This window comes from Botrytis cinerea, chromosome 9 (assembly GCF_000143535.2).
Source record: "Botrytis cinerea B05.10 chromosome 9, complete sequence".
Lineage (NCBI taxonomy): Eukaryota > Fungi > Ascomycota > Leotiomycetes > Helotiales > Sclerotiniaceae > Botrytis > Botrytis cinerea.
In genome coordinates this window covers 1,033,561-1,048,474 of record NC_037318.1, presented here as the reverse complement: position 1 = coordinate 1,048,474, position 14,914 = coordinate 1,033,561, and the positions used below count along the sequence as shown (strand labels likewise).

Below are 14,914 nucleotides of genomic sequence, written 5' to 3'. Positions count from 1 at the left end.
CTAGAATTGAGCGCTTCCATTGTCCTGATTAATTGGGATCATAAATCAACCACAAATTAAATCATAGATTTTGACAATGAGAAATAAATATTTACTTTCCATTCACTTTAATTCATATGACATAGTAGTTTTGATAGAGAATTGAGAAGTAAAAATTGGGCTACAAAGACTATCTACAAGTACACATATCCGGATATCCATCTCGCTTACACACTGCTACCTAGGTAGAATTCGCTGAATCTTTTGACCCCACGTTTACATTTTGTACCGTAATTGCTTGCCGAAAGCGGGACTAGCCTTCCTCTTTCGCCATTCAAATACTAGATAAATGAAGTGTGAATGAGGTCTTTTGGAAGATTGTTTCTAGAACTTCTCTCTCTTGTGAAACTTTCTGATATATAAGAATTTTACTGTGGTATAGAAACTTATTTAAACATACATTTCGTTATCAACGGTACCAGCCGAGGATTTAGAAAGCATTTCCTTCAGCTGCCCACTTTAGAGGACTGTTTCGAAAATGCCTGTCAATCTTAACTCAGTCTTTCCGGCCGCCGACCCGGAGTTTGTTACGTTCCCCAGCAGAAGAAGTGTTGTTCATAGCACTGATGGCTTGATCGCTTGTACCCAGCCTTTAGCTGCTAAATGTGGTCTCAAGGTTTTGGAGGCAGGTGGAAATGCAGCTGTAAGTTGTCCTTCTGCTAACGGCATACAAGCTAACTCGTCTTAGGACGCAGCGGTTGCAGTTGGTATGTTTGACCGCTTCAATAAAGTAGTATCATCTAGTCTAACAAAAACCTAGCTGCTGGTCTCAACCTAACAGAGCCAACCTCCACTGGTATCGGTGGTGATATGTTCTGTCTTTATTACGACGCCAAGACGAAGGAAGTCAGTTCTTTAAATGGCTCAGGTCGCGCAGGCAGTAAATGCTCTCTTGAAAAAATCCGGCAAGATCTCGGATTGAAGGATGATGACCCTGCAAGAATTCCACTCAAAAGTCCACATGCTGTTACTGTGCCAGGGGCAGCTGCAGGTTTGGTTGATACCGTTGAGAGATTTGGTAGTGGAAATCTTACTTTGGAGCAAATCCTGGCTCCAGCTATTGAGATGGGTGAAAAGGGGTTCCCCGTCTCCGAATTGGCCTCAACTATGGTATTGCAACCCAAATCTCCCTAATATCGCCAATTCTAATGCAATAAATAGTGGAGAAACAGTGAAGGTCTCCTTCAGAAGGCATCTCCTAACTTTTCCGAAATGCTTAAAGAAGATTCAAGTGCTCCAAATGGCTGGCGTGCACCAAGACCAGGAGAGATATTCAAAAACCCAAATCTTGCTAAGACTTTCAGAGCACTTGCAACCGAAGGTAAGAAAGGCTTCTATACCGGAAGAATTGCCGAAGAAATCATTAGAGTCACTCGAAATTTAGGTGGGTTTCTTGAACTAGACGATTTGAAAAATCATATGGACATTGGTAGTGAGGAATCTACACCTATCTCCAGAGTTTTCAAAGGCCAAGGATACGACAAAACCCATCATTTTGTGGATGGAATATCTGGCCAAGGCATTAGCGAAGACAATCATGGTGTCAAAGTCTGGGAACACCCGCCCAATGGCCAAGGACTCGTAGCACTCATGACCCTCGGTATCCTCGAAGAACTCGAAAACACAGGCAAAATCCCGCATTTCCAAGAGAAAGATCATAATTCTGCCGAATATCTTCATGCTGTTATTGAATCTTTGCGTATCGCTTTCGCAGACGCTAGTTGGTTCATCGCCGACCCAGCTTTCACCAAAGTCCCTGTAGAAGAACTGATCTCTCAACCTTATCTTGCCGAACGCGCTAAATTATTCGACCCTCAGCGTTCTAATCCCGAGATATATGATCATGGTTCACCAGCTCATAATCATAGTGACACTGTATACTTCGCCATAACCGACAAATGGGGGAACGGAATTTCCTTTATAAACTCGAACTTCGAAGGTTTTGGTAGCGGCATCATTCCCAAAGGCTGCGGATTTGTGCTCCAAAACCGAGGTGGCAATTTCTCACTCCTGAAGGGCCATGCTAATGCCATTGCGCCCGGAAAAAGACCTTATCATACAATCATTCCAGCCATGGTCACCAATGTCCACGATGATTCGCTCCATAGTGTGTACGGCGTCATGGGTGGTTTTATGCAACCACAAGGACATGTTCAAGTACTACTTAATATGTTGGCGTTCAAATTAAACCCCCAGGCCGCACTTGATGCGCCAAGATTTTGCATCAGTGCGGATGGGGTCCCAGGAGAATCAAACAAAGAGAGAAAAGTGTTCTTGGAAGAGGGGATCAGCAAAGATGCATTCGAGAAATTAAAGGGGATGGGCCACCAGGTGAAAATGGTTGAAGGGTACCAAAGGGGTGTCTTTGGTAGAGGGCAGTTGATACGGGTTCATGGGGAAGAGGATGGGGTTTTGGTTTTCAGTGGAGGTAGTGATCCCAGAGGAGATGGGGCTGTTTATCCTGGATAGATAGGCGATTAACATGGAGTGATGGTTTTCGATAGCTATTCATACAGCGTATTAATAGTCGAGTTTTGGTGATTCAGCCGACTACTGAAACGACTTCCATGTTGCTCAAGAAACTCTCATTTGTGTACGATCAGTATTATATTTCAGCATAAATGTTTATGGACTAAAGAGTATATCATTAAGTTTAACACTGATATCAAATTATTTTATAGTTTACGCACAACTCTGCCTTTTGTTTGGGAATGTAAACGAGGTTTAGACAATGACAGGAACAGATAAGCCGGAGAGAGGAAACGCTGTAAAGTGTTGGTGTGTTTGATTATTGAACCATCAACGAATTAGGAACTTATGGTTAACTGGAGTGGTGCTGAAGCATTCTTCATACTTTCAAATCCGAGTTTTCATCACTGTCAGCCCAAATCTATCCCATTGCAACATCTCCATCTGCGTCAACATTCTCACCAGATTCACCACCGCTAACACCACCAAGACCGGTTCGCTCCCGACTTTCGCCAAACAAAGGAGCTTGCTCGGCCTCATTAGCAGCCGGTTGTTCGGCAGAGACATCGTCTGTAACTGGCTGATTTGGGAAGATAGCCAAGGTCGAACGATCTGCATTCACAGAATCATTTTGGGTAAAGCCGAATTCCTCTACGCATCAAAAGATGGTAATATCATCACTGCTCTAAACAATCTATTGTTAGCGACGAATTCATGAGAACAGAACATAAGTATATCCTACACTTTCTGCAATACTATCATCACCAGCAATTCTAGCCCGTTGGCGCCAGAACCTGTTTGCCCGAGGAAATCTGCAATAAAAGTGTTAGAGTCATGTCAGAATCAAAATACAGAAGAATAAACACTCAGAATTACCTACCTACTCACACGCAAGTCTCAAGACTGCTTTCTTCTCTTCTAGAGATTATGCTGCCTGTTCCCAGGTACCCAATCTTTTTGCCAGCAACCAAAACCAGTGCTTGTCAACTGGATGCTGGAGCACGCTTGACAACATGTGGTTCTTGGTTCGCGGCACGGGTATCACTGATAAATTGATGGTATTGATACATCGTTGTGATCCAGCATTCACTTAATAGAATTATCAGTATTGAAATATAGCTGTATGTAGGAGAGCAGTGTGAAGGTTGTCTCAGAACTTACGTATGTTTGAGAGTTTATCTGGACACACTTAGTTGTGTGACGATTTTTCGATTGTCGATATTATTTAGGATCAAAAATTTTAGCGCGAGAAGGAAGTTAGAGGCCTTTTTGAGAAACCAGGTATGTCTTGAAGAAATGAATTTAGATGCTAGATAGTGGATCTCCTCATCCGGTTCTTATTAGATTTATTAAACCCTTTGAGAAGAGGAAGGGGTGTCATATTCAGTGAATAACGCTTGGGTTATTCCTAGGCATGAAGCTATGTTCAGATGAGAGGATTAGATGGATGATAGTTATTACACCTTTCATGAATTCTTCACGTAAAAGATATATGATTGGATGCAAATGATCAAATGCAATTCTGGCAGAGCTATGATATATGTTGGTTTAAACCCAATTTTGCAATATAAAGAATAATTCAAGTAACATTGTCATACGGAGAGTATAATTACCTCTGACACTCTATATTCTCGATTAAAGTACAAAAAGGGAAATATATTTGGTAGCAGGACAGCGAGGTGCTAGGTTCCATATCACGTATTCATATTTGCAATGACGAACTTTTGAGCTCTACTGGTCAAGGTCATAGTTTTTTTTAGCAACTCATAATCATATTATAGGTACATATTATTAGCACGGTACAAGGCTCTAAGATTTTCTATGTCTATCCTGATAATCGGTTCCCATGATTCACCTTCTCTACTTTAACCTCCCTCGCCAGTTCATGCAATGCCATTTTCTTCAGCATCATCCGACTCTCCCACAACCTCGCCTCTGTCATTTTCCCACTCCCAATTCCTCTTACTCATAATCCATCCAGCACTCCAGACCGCCACAGCTGCCAAGCCACATATAATACCCATTCCAAAAAATGGTAACCCTACCCAGCCGCCTTTCAACCTCAGTCCTACTATATAAAGTTTCGCAAATCCCGGCCCTGCGACTAACCTTCCGATTGTCTCAACCACTGCCACTGCCGCATACAGCTGTCCCTTGTTCTGTCGATCAGCTAGCGTTGTTATCAGAGAGCGCGTTATGGAGATATATCCTGCCCCCAGAGTAGAGACTGCCATTCCTAGGATAGCTAATGGGAGGTTTGGGGCTATGGCGATCAAGAGCGAACCAAGTGTGAGGATGAGAATAGAGGTGCGGGCTAGGTGGAGGTCTTTCTTCGAGGAGGGAATATTGAAACGAATGATCATGATTTTGGATAGGAAGGGAAGAATGAGGAGAAATAAGATTATTTGCACGGCAGCGCGGAGGGACCAGAGAAAAGAGCTTAAACGAAGGGGAAAGTGAAAGCGGTTACTTATGTAACGAAGGGATATATCAACAGATTGGCTGGTAAGAGGATTAACAATGAAAGTGAGAAGGAGTAAAAGTAGAGGCGCAGAGTTGAGGATTGAGAAAGATGATCGAAGTATTCGGAGCGTATTTGAAAACTCGTGTTTCATCGTGGCGAAGAGCGAGGTTTTTGTGTTGCAATTATGAGGGACGCCATCATCTGAAGTAGCAAGAGCCACATGCGATACACTGGTTCTCTGATGTTGCATGTGTAGAGTTTCCGGAACGAACAGTATGAGGAGGCTCCCGAGGGTTACAAAAGATATTCCCAGTAAAATTGGAATCCATGGAGACTTGGCCATCAATACAGCAGCTAGAGACGGAGCGATCAACTGTGCGACAAGGTCCGCAGCAGCCGCCAGGAAAAAAATATGAGTTCTTAGCCCGTCAGCATGAACTAAGATCATTATATCTGGGATAGGAATACAGTCATACCTCTTGGCTTCGGTAGTAGTATCGCTGGCGATGGCAAAAAATGCCATACCTCCTACACTCGGTCCTCCCCCTATAATTGTGAAGATGGGACCAAGCCAAATGAGGCGAAGGGGTAGTGTATGCCAGAACCACATCACTGAGATGTTCCATAGATAGTTTAGGATGATGCCTGTTATTGCTAACATAAAAATTGGCTTCCTTCCGATTCTGTAGTCTGTTAGTATGGTATTTGTCCAAGAGATGTCGCTTCTAATAATCATCCTGGGAATTTCTCATCTTTGGACTTTTTTTGGTAGAATTGAAATGAGTATATACCTATCCATAAGCATACCATACGGTATTGTCAGAAAAAGACCTACTTTAATCAGCTTCTTTCCAGCCATCACGTTTCTATATCGCTTGCTTACCTGGAATAGCTCCAAGAAAGTGTGTTCCGGCAACTAGGATACTCAACTCATTCTGAATATCATCCTTCTTACACATGCTTTCATCGATATCCCCTCCAAAGACGACATAGCCCTCTCCCTGTAAGCGATCATAGTAATGGTGACAAATTATATCTTCGTAGACTCTCAACACGGGTACAGCCATCAAATAAGCCCCAAACTCAAACCAAAATAAAGTCACAAGTACTATCGCCGTTATTGAGGATGATGATCGTGCCTGAGAGAAAATTGACCGAAACGGCCGAGAAAATGAAGCGTAGATGGATCGCTGTGGCGGTGGGGAGAGCAGAGGTGTCTCCTCATCGGAAAGTATATCTTGAACTGACATCGTGAATTCACTTAAGAAAGATGCTTTTGAAAGTTTCCCTTAACGCTTGGCAAAGAATTTGAGAAGCAAAAAAGAATAAAACAGAGCAAATGGAGCTCGCACCACGAGCAGCGTGGCCAACCAACTTTGATGACCACTGAATATCACAACAGTTGGATGCACAAACATATACGAATAAGAAAAATCATAAAACATAGCGTTTATTTGTTCATAGAAATGGTTAGAGTGTTGTTGTGGCTTCTTGTTGATCAACCGACTTTGATTGGTTTCTCGGGAACAATGACGAGTTTCCATTCCCTGTATCTGTCAGTAATGTCCAGGGTTGTCCGCACACCTACCTAATTCGGCTACTTGAGATATATCTCACCTGTAATCTTACACAATCGTCCAATAATGTCTTTGAACAGGCCAGAAATAATGGAGGTGATGATAAGAGTTATACTCCGTATTCTGGAGAGTGGTTGAGCTCCGAGTAAGAAGTCGAACTCCAAGATAGTACGAAGTACCTTCAATACTCCGTACTCGAGTGGAAATTTGATAGCAACTCAAGAAGTCGCCGCTTTATCGAGAAAAAATTTGAATGATTAATTCTAGTTCTCAATATCATCCTACTTTGTCTTCCTTTATCTATTTCTTTTTAGAAAAAAAGAATAGATCTCCATCTTTGAATTCTGCGAATATTTCTCCTGTTTATTTCTAGCGGACTTGGCGCTGAGCCTGTTTCTGAGTTGACAGACATCGATATTTCTTGGTATGACTAGATGGAAAGATCGCAAATCGATTAACTGTTTGTATTGAGAATAGTTTCAGATCAATCATTCATGGTTGCTATGAAAAATTCGATTCCACCTTGTTGTTTGAACATACTTTCCTTTGGATACTATCTGCTTTACTTTTCATTTGAATTTCATCTCAACGGATGTATATATATATATTCTTACGAATACAGCCAAGAAAAGCAGTGGGTAGTTACTTTCACCTAAGTCTTTAAATTGGCGAGAACAACTATCCGGATAAACAAAAGGATATTGAAGGCTTATGATTTGTAGCTTGTTATTATTCTATATGCTCTATTTCAGATCGTTTCAATTCCAAACTGCCTAGGAATTAAGTCAGTGTCAAAATTAGGTCTTGTTCTCACATAACTCCATAAGTGTGTTGTATCAAGATAATACAGGCCTCTTTCAAAAAGCGAATTTTGAAAATTTGGGGATTTTCGAGGTGCAATTCAAACAAAAGTTGCTATAAATTTTTTTTTTAAAAAAAAAGGTAAAACGTACGCCATCGACTTGAACTTTTGCCAATGAGCTCTGACACTTCAGTTTACCATTCAACTACAAAAATCTTTTACTGAGAATACTAAGGGCCAAGGACATGGCCTCATCGAAGCCTACGGTAATATTTTGATTCCTTCTTCAAGGCACTCAATTTCTCAAAACATTGCGAGAACTACACGAGATCAGAACTTGTGACTAGACTGTCATCAATTAAGAGTTCAACTCAAAGCTTCTAGATGCATCTCCAAGTTCTGCACGTCTTCTATTTATGGTTATCTGTTATTCTAAATATGATGATTACCGTCATCATGAAGATCTTGGTCAGTATCACTATTATCACTGGATGTCAGCAGAGGTAAAGGGGTCTTGCTCTTGTAAACCTTTTTTCTTTTTCTTCCAATACTGTTCTGAAAAGTATCGTGATACTCTGGACTGTCTCGAGAACCAAAATATCTAGCGAAACCGCAGAATCGGAGGGAAAACCGTCTTCCCAGGGAATTATAAACCTTAATGAAGATTCCTCATGATACTGTAATATTGAGTTCGAAAACATCTGTGCCACACACAAGTCAGTGAAGCTCCGTTGATGATAATCACACATAAATAATATAATATAGAACCAACTAGCAAGTTCTAGGCAATTCGCTGGTGTACTCCTGTTGTTGCAAATAACCCACAATATCCAATATAGATAAAAAATCCGACAAAGTGATACAAACAACCATTCGAGACGTATTCAAAAATTGCAAAATCAAACCTGTAACTCATTAATTAAATCCCTTCTGAATTTCAATTTTCAGCCATATAGCATTTATTCGAGCAAGAAGAATTAACAAAATATAATAATTCAACAGATGCACTTGCGCGATCTTCTCTATCCAGAAAATTTCATGAGGATTAGCAGCGACATTATCAATTACATTTAAAGATGAAATAACAAAAAAAACGGATCTTGATATCGTTTCAAAGCTCTTATATACATTTTCGCTGATACAATACAATGGATTTCCATTTCCACTTCCACTTCCACTAGATCTGAATTTTGTAATTGGAGTTTTCTTGTTAACTCGCGCTTTTGTTTGCATGAGTCTAGGTAGACAGATACACAGTACAAATGAAAATGAGGAGGTCGCGCATATCTCAACGTCTAAAACCCCAGTCTTTCTCTTCTCTTTTATCTCTCCGCTACTAAACTGGAGGTTTCAGTCCTTCAATGCGAAGGACGGAAGCAAAGGGAAGTGATCTACACTAAGAAGCAAATTCTTTTTAAATGATTTGTACAGAACGAACATCAAGACCATAGGCGATCCAGTCATCATTAGATGAGAGATCCCCGCAAAATACTTCATCTTTGGAGATAGAGAGATATTTGCAAATGCGATTGATTATTCACGGAATATAGATGATTAAACCAAGCGATTCTCTACATGTTAGAGCTGCCCACTAACCCTCCCCCCCCCCCCCCCCCAAAAAAACGAAGAGGGGTACACGAGCTTGATTACTTGGTTAAACAGGGAAAGTGGCCAGACTGCCTACTGTAATCATTCAATTTTCCAAGGAAAAAAGTACAAAAAAAGATTTCACAAAGATCATCAAATGTATTATAAGCTTGTTTGAATTATGAAACGAGAGTTCTGCAAGCAAAAAGTACTCTGGTACTATGTGGAGAAAAAGAATGTATGTACATATTAATGCATGCCCTACTAAGGTATTGCATTTTGTGTGCCCTTTAGCTGTTAAAAGCTTATCACTTCAGAAGCATATTCTATATATGCATTTGTTCTGTAACGTTTGCCTTTTTCCATCCTTCCGTCCATCCACCCAGCCGTGCATCATTGAGAACCATAAAGAAAATGATATTTTTCCCTGAGAATTCGACCCATTACTCATCAGAGTTATCACATACGTCATCATCGTCTGAAGGGTCGGCAGTCTGGTCAGGGAGTCAACTGTAAAACCAGTATTGAGCGGCGTACTGAACACTCTGAACACCTGCTGTTGTACAAGGATTGATGGAATTACCGCCGGCAGTTTCAACGCGATAGACTGATGCAAGACCAACGGATACGTAGGTAGATTTGGCACTCAAAGATAACCAATCAACGGCGCCGGTATCAGCAGGTCCTGGGTTGGAATTGATGGGAGCAGCAACACCACCAGTCTTGGCAGCGTACAAAATCTTCTTGACAGATGAGAGGTCAAATGTTGGAGTTCCACTAGCATCGAAGAAGTGCTTGCCCAGAGGCTTAAGACCCATGAAGCTAGCGCTACTAGTAGATGGAAGATTCGTATAGACAGCAATAGCTGGGATATTATTGAATGCGGTACTGGCACACTTGGCGTATTCGGTTGCATCGTAAAGGCTAGCGACAGCACCAAGGGCCACTGGAGTAGCACCAACGGCGGAGCAGGTATAATTTTGGATACCACGACCGAGAGCAACATAGGCTAGGCTGCCACTGGGTGTTGGAAGAGCAGAAGCACCTGAAAACAAAAACTGTTAGCTTGCATATCCTGACAACTAGAAATGGTGGGCTTGAGAAAGTGAATGCGCACCTCCAGTAGCAGGTAGTAATGGCGTTGCACAAGTATATTCACTTGAAGCAAGGGCTGAAACAGTGTTGATTGGAACAGCTGCAACGGCCGAGGCCAAGAGAAGAACGAGACTGCTGATAGAGTGCATGATGTCGTTGGCGTGAAATTTTGTGTTATAGATTGAAGGCTGGGTATTGATTTGATATGAAGGAAGTAGTCGATACCACTCTTGTCAAACTTGAAGTATAGATTGAGGTTATTGAGGGAGTTGATGAAGAGGGAATGGAGATCAAGTTGAACACGGGAAAGGTTCTATCTTATATGTAATTTTCAAGTTTGAAGCTGTCGTGGATGTATCGGGAGCACCAATTAAAGGTTCTCAATTGGAAGACGAGTATGAAGGCTGTATAGAGGTGTGAAATGAATATTCTTGGATATAAAGATCGAATGGAAGCTGTTGATCAATTGCCAGATGTGAGGGAGAAAAAAAGGTGTCTTATAGGAATCGAGGTGGATTGACCCGATTGAGAATCAGATAAATCTGTATGGGAGCAATAAACATGCCCTAGTGAATTAAGCTGGACCCTGAGCAGAGGTACCATACTAGTTCAATGCGGAGGATTAGCTAGTGGGTAGTAGTACATGGGACCTAGCAATGTATTTATCAAACGAGAGAAGAGAAAAACCATCATGAACCTTGTAGGGTGATACAATAGAAACAGATGTGGATCTCTTTCATGCTGGCATCTGTACCTTTTTCCACTCTTTGGCTTGCAGACTTGCATTGCTGACAAGGGCTTCTCTCTGGCTTTCTTGGTATGTACGATACCATGCATCTCCACAAGCCAAGGCTCGAGCCCTCAAGCCCTCGAGCCTCTATCTTACATCTTACTCCGTCCACAGCATATCGTGTTCTTCACTCCCTTCCTGCACGTATGCTCGGGGGTGCATAGAGCTTCAGATGATAGCGTGTACGTGTGTGCGAATGTGAAGCGAAAGCGCCCGGTGTACTGGCATACCGGCATGCTTCGTACTGGCGTCCTCGTATACTTGCTCCTCGGCGCCGGCATGTCTGTCACCCAGCGAACGTTGAAGAAAAGGAAGAAGTCAAGAATAGAATTGGAATTGGAGCTAGTTCGGAAGCGGAGAAGCTTGAATCCAAAGCCAATCCTAATACAGTCTAGCGTTGCCGAATGGCGTACGTGCACTCAAGCATCTCTTGCCCCGGCCTTACCTCTCTCGTTTCTCTCACCTCTTACCAAAAAAGATGCTTGTCGCTTTCTTACAATCCTTGATATCTTCATCTAAGAGTTTCCCTTTTAGCCACACGATCTATTCCCCACCCTTCTTCTTCAATATCTGAGTTGCACAAATTCGTTGTTCGTGCCGGATCCTTACCGTGTATCTTTTTTTAGTTGTCGATAGATATCATTCTCCTCTTCTTCGTTGGTCTCTCCGTCACGATGATATGCACGAGATGAAAAATGCCATGTATCCTTTCACTTGTGCCACGGTAAGATGGTACAAAAGGAAATAACCTCATTTATCGAATTGCTACACTGCGACACTGCTATGATGCGACACTGCCCTTCCTACCTGACAAGGCAGGTATCATACGGCATCTAGGGACCTAGTATTCAAAGAGCTTCTTCTCGAAAACCACCTTCAATCCAGCATCGGGACTCACAAATCTTGGCTATCGTCGTAAGCACGTCTCTTCCATTTTCCCGCGTCCTTATCAGGCTCTATTTCACCGTTTCTTGGTGTAATCGTGTGCCGTAATTGTTCATTCACAGAAATTTTCCGAGCGGTTAATTCATTTAAACCTAAATGAGCTATTGTTTTTACTTCAATGCTTGACTTGTCGTACAGATACGGTACTCTTGGAGACAATCTCTAAGTTTTTTTCGTTAGATGTTCGCTGCTGCCAATCTTGGTCGGGCTTGTAAAGTTGCAAGCATCTAAATATTTGACTGGGTAGCCCTGTGAACATGAAAATTTTACAAGCATGGCATTGATCAATACCGGGTTGACAAGAACCGTCTTCCCTGGTGGCCTACATCTTCCTTGTGGCAGAATCGCTATGGGTTAACGATTTACTGATCGATGAAAGTGAGGGGGAAAAGCCCCAATAGCTACCTATCAATCTATTTGGTACGGTAAGCTATTGCCAACTCAAGTCAAATGTTGCCTTGCGTTTGATCCCTAAATGATGAGACGAACGGGTGGAATCGTAGGATTCAGACGAAACAGTTATCACAAACACCACAATCAGCCAGAAGAAACAAGAAACAACAATGACAAACTCCTCTTCATCCTCCAATTTAACTTTCTGGTTATACATTTGGATTCCTCCTGAGCACTGTCAATTTGCCATGTGTTAGAAACGTGGAGGTGTATTCACAGTGTTTCGAGGAGTTGTTTGAATGCTTCAGATTTTTCGGCGGCGCACTTCCATGTTCCGTCGGGATGTGCTTGCTGACTGCAGTCTGAACTTCTTCCTCCTCCGGAAAAACTTGCATTTCGAACTCCTTCATCATTTCGCCATCTCTTACATTCAGAACAGGAGCCGAGGCTAGAGATATTCATCATCCGAATCTGGAGAGTTCTTCACTTTATTATCGCAGTGAATCCATCGCACAACGAAGCTAGCTAATTCCCTGAAGCCTCGCGAAATCTAGCCCTAATCTGACTGCAGCATCTCGTACCTTTCATATTGCGCTTTCTATGTATCCTCGCGATTATTGAATTCCCTTGTTTACAGGCCCATTCCCCCAAACGTAGAAACGCCACCTTCAACCATCCCGCATCTATCTCTACTCTCGTGACAAACAGAAAACGATCCAATATCCGAGCAATTCCCTACCATTTTTTCTAATCAGTCTAGTATGCGATGTTTTGGACATCTGCTAATGACTTGAGAGTTGATATCTTATTCGGGTCTTTTACCAGCCACTTATTGTATCCCTACCGTTTTACATTGTAACATCTCGCTCTCGCCTCTATAGCAACAAATAATCGCTAATTGATGCAGAATTTATCCACTCGAATTGGCCAGTTGCCGTAATACAACCGAAATGCCAGCTAATTGCTCCCGAAATAGAAATTTATATGCATCTCTGCCGAGTAACTTGCTATTTTCGGCACAATTTACTCAAATGGCGGGGTTACATTTCAACCATCTGCATGTGACATTCAAAATTCGAAGTGGTAGAAGTCTTCCCGTATACCGTTCAACTATCTTGTTAAGTTTCGGTCTTCCGTCCATGCTGTCTTCCTGTCCACTCATTCCATGTGCCCCTTGTCAACCGTTTATTACTGTCTTTCAATTCCAGATCTTTTTGCCGAGTGCCGGAACATCGGCTACATGAAGACGACTCATAACAAGCGATTCATCTAAAGTGATCGCGATCTTGTTGATACAAGGCTTGAAATTTCCACTTCATGGAAAGCTTCCAATTCATACAAAAATAGAGCATCTAGTTCCTTTGACCAGTCACAATCGTCCAAGGTATCTCGCCACATATTTAAGAAATTAGAGTTGCTAAATATTAAGCCATAGAGATCTGAAGATTCATCATCTTGTGATTTGGCTTGGCAATCTTTACCACAAAATGGATTGACTGTACTGACACGAATGATGGATTTGTACCGGACCCGCATTCCGCATTCTTTTGCACGATACCCGCGATCTCAGATGTTCATAATACCATTTGATTGGCATGCAGCGTACGAACGAGCCGCTGTTGGAAGTGGGTTGCCCGATAACTGTTTGTCGCTTGTAAGAATAAATGTTGGATAAAATTTCAACTAGACGCGTATTTTTAACTTCGTTGGGTCCTGTCAGATACCAGTCTTTCCGACTTTATTCCAAGCGGCTCCCCGGCTACCCGGGCGCTTGATAGCTTGGGTCCACAGAAACAATATGCTCCACATGCAAGTTAGTTCAGAAGACCCGCAATCGGACTATTAATAACCTTCCCCTCATCATCCAAGCTCGTTTTCGGACTCTTAGCATGCAATGCTTCCCAAGTCGTCAAATGAATTTTCAAGCTTTGCATTTTAGAACCCATTTTGAATGAAAAGTTTGACTATGATGAGACTAAATTGGGCGAGGATGGTCATAATGTAAGTGCGATAGTATGTGTGTAACTTGCTACTTTCATCGTGAACAGATTGGCCAAATTAGCATGGTCCACTATTCAGAGAGACTAGTGTTTTCTTTGCTGAGTATAGAGGATTAGACTCGAGAGCTCGGGTGAGATGCATTGATCTATTGACCGAAGAATTTACTCTGCTTTCCACTAGCCCGAGGTTACATTACTTTTCGCAAGGTCCTAGATCTGACATCTATGCTTCAGTTTAGCTTAGATCTTCAACTTCCTATCGGGAATGGCAATTCGTGATGTATGGAAATAGTGTATTCACAATATTTAGACGATATCTTTCTCGTTGTGATCATCTATTTTGAGCATCAATAGCACATCAGATGATATCTTGTTCGAGCTTCATTTTGGCTTGACAATGTGAGCTATATTCTAAAGGAGCTCTTGTCAATATCCCAATCTAGCCAAGAAGTTCGAAATTCTATTACACATCACCTCTCTGAGACTAAATATAATCCTTCTATTTACAGACTACACCAAGAAATGCCTCTCCATCGAACAGCCACCTGACCTTTTGTATACCCAGTTGGTAGATTTAGTAGATTCTGACATGCAGATATCTTACCATTTAATGGAATTCAGGCTCTTCAATAGTCGACTTTGCTTTGTATTATCAAAAGCCCTCATCCGAATAAGTATGCGAGGAGAACCAAACTTGAAAAACTCCCCGGTTGCATCGATGGCATTGATATTCACATGTAACCTGACAATGAC

General features: G+C 41.9%; 3 protein-coding genes across 5 annotated transcripts; 1 reads left to right on the top strand and 2 right to left on the bottom strand.

Moving 5' to 3' along the window:
- The first annotated feature begins 290 nt into the window (after window positions 1–290).
- On the top strand, window positions 291–2,730 carry BCIN_09g02910 (hypothetical protein). 2 transcript variants are annotated; one of them, XM_001554432.2, is made up of 4 exons: window positions 291–682; window positions 728–746; window positions 800–1,149; window positions 1,201–2,730. In XM_001554432.2, the coding sequence occupies exons 1-4, from the start codon at window positions 518–520 to the stop codon at window positions 2,506–2,508; spliced, it is 1,842 nt and encodes a 613-aa protein (XP_001554482.1). In that variant the 5' UTR covers window positions 291–517; the 3' UTR covers window positions 2,509–2,730. The 2 variants fall into 2 exon arrangements, with proteins under 2 accessions (XP_001554482.1, XP_024550817.1); XM_024695024.1 differs by lacking the exon at window positions 728–746.
- Window positions 2,731–4,284: 1,554 nt separating this feature from the next.
- BCIN_09g02900 (hypothetical protein) lies at window positions 4,285–6,711 on the bottom strand. The gene is made up of 5 exons (XM_024695023.1): window positions 6,590–6,711; window positions 5,856–6,519; window positions 5,764–5,803; window positions 5,449–5,655; window positions 4,285–5,391 (listed from the first exon to the last, which is right to left on the bottom strand). The coding sequence occupies exons 2-5, from the start codon at window positions 6,220–6,222 to the stop codon at window positions 4,392–4,394; spliced, it is 1,614 nt and encodes a 537-aa protein (XP_024550816.1). The 5' UTR covers window positions 6,223–6,519; window positions 6,590–6,711; the 3' UTR covers window positions 4,285–4,391.
- A 2,368-nt stretch (window positions 6,712–9,079) lies between these two features.
- Window positions 9,080–11,143, bottom strand: BCIN_09g02890 (hypothetical protein). 2 transcript variants are annotated; one of them, XM_024695022.1, is made up of 3 exons: window positions 10,788–11,143; window positions 10,056–10,637; window positions 9,080–9,983 (listed from the first exon to the last, which is right to left on the bottom strand). In XM_024695022.1, exons 2-3 carry the CDS (start codon window positions 10,180–10,182, stop codon window positions 9,445–9,447), a joined length of 666 nt encoding a protein of 221 aa, XP_024550815.1. In that variant the 5' UTR covers window positions 10,183–10,637; window positions 10,788–11,143; the 3' UTR covers window positions 9,080–9,444. The 2 variants fall into 2 exon arrangements, with proteins under 2 accessions (XP_024550815.1, XP_001554485.1); XM_001554435.2 differs by having other exon boundaries at window positions 10,056–11,143.
- Window positions 11,144–14,914: the final 3,771 nt, after the last annotated feature.

Excerpts from the sequence above, each read along its gene's own strand:
- BCIN_09g02890 (XM_001554435.2), bottom strand. The coding sequence starts at position 10,182 with ATGCACTCTATCAGCAGTCTCGTTCTTCTCTTGGCCTCGGCCGTTGCA. Across the intron at positions 9,984-10,055 it reads ATTACTACCTGCTACTGGAG|GTGCTTCTGCTCTTCCAACA; the intron begins GTGCGCATTCAC and ends TTTTGTTTTCAG.
- BCIN_09g02900 (XM_024695023.1), bottom strand. The coding sequence starts at position 6,222 with ATGTCAGTTCAAGATATACTTTCCGATGAGGAGACACCTCTGCTCTCC. Across the intron at positions 5,804-5,855 it reads CTTTCTTGGAGCTATTCCAG|GTCTTTTTCTGACAATACCG; the intron begins GTAAGCAAGCGA and ends TGATTAAAGTAG. Across the intron at positions 5,392-5,448 it reads ACTACTACCGAAGCCAAGAG|AACTCATATTTTTTTCCTGG; the intron begins GTATGACTGTAT and ends TGACGGGCTAAG.
- BCIN_09g02910 (XM_001554432.2), top strand. The coding sequence starts at position 518 with ATGCCTGTCAATCTTAACTCAGTCTTTCCGGCCGCCGACCCGGAGTTT. Across the intron at positions 1,150-1,200 it reads CCGAATTGGCCTCAACTATG|TGGAGAAACAGTGAAGGTCT; the intron begins GTATTGCAACCC and ends TGCAATAAATAG.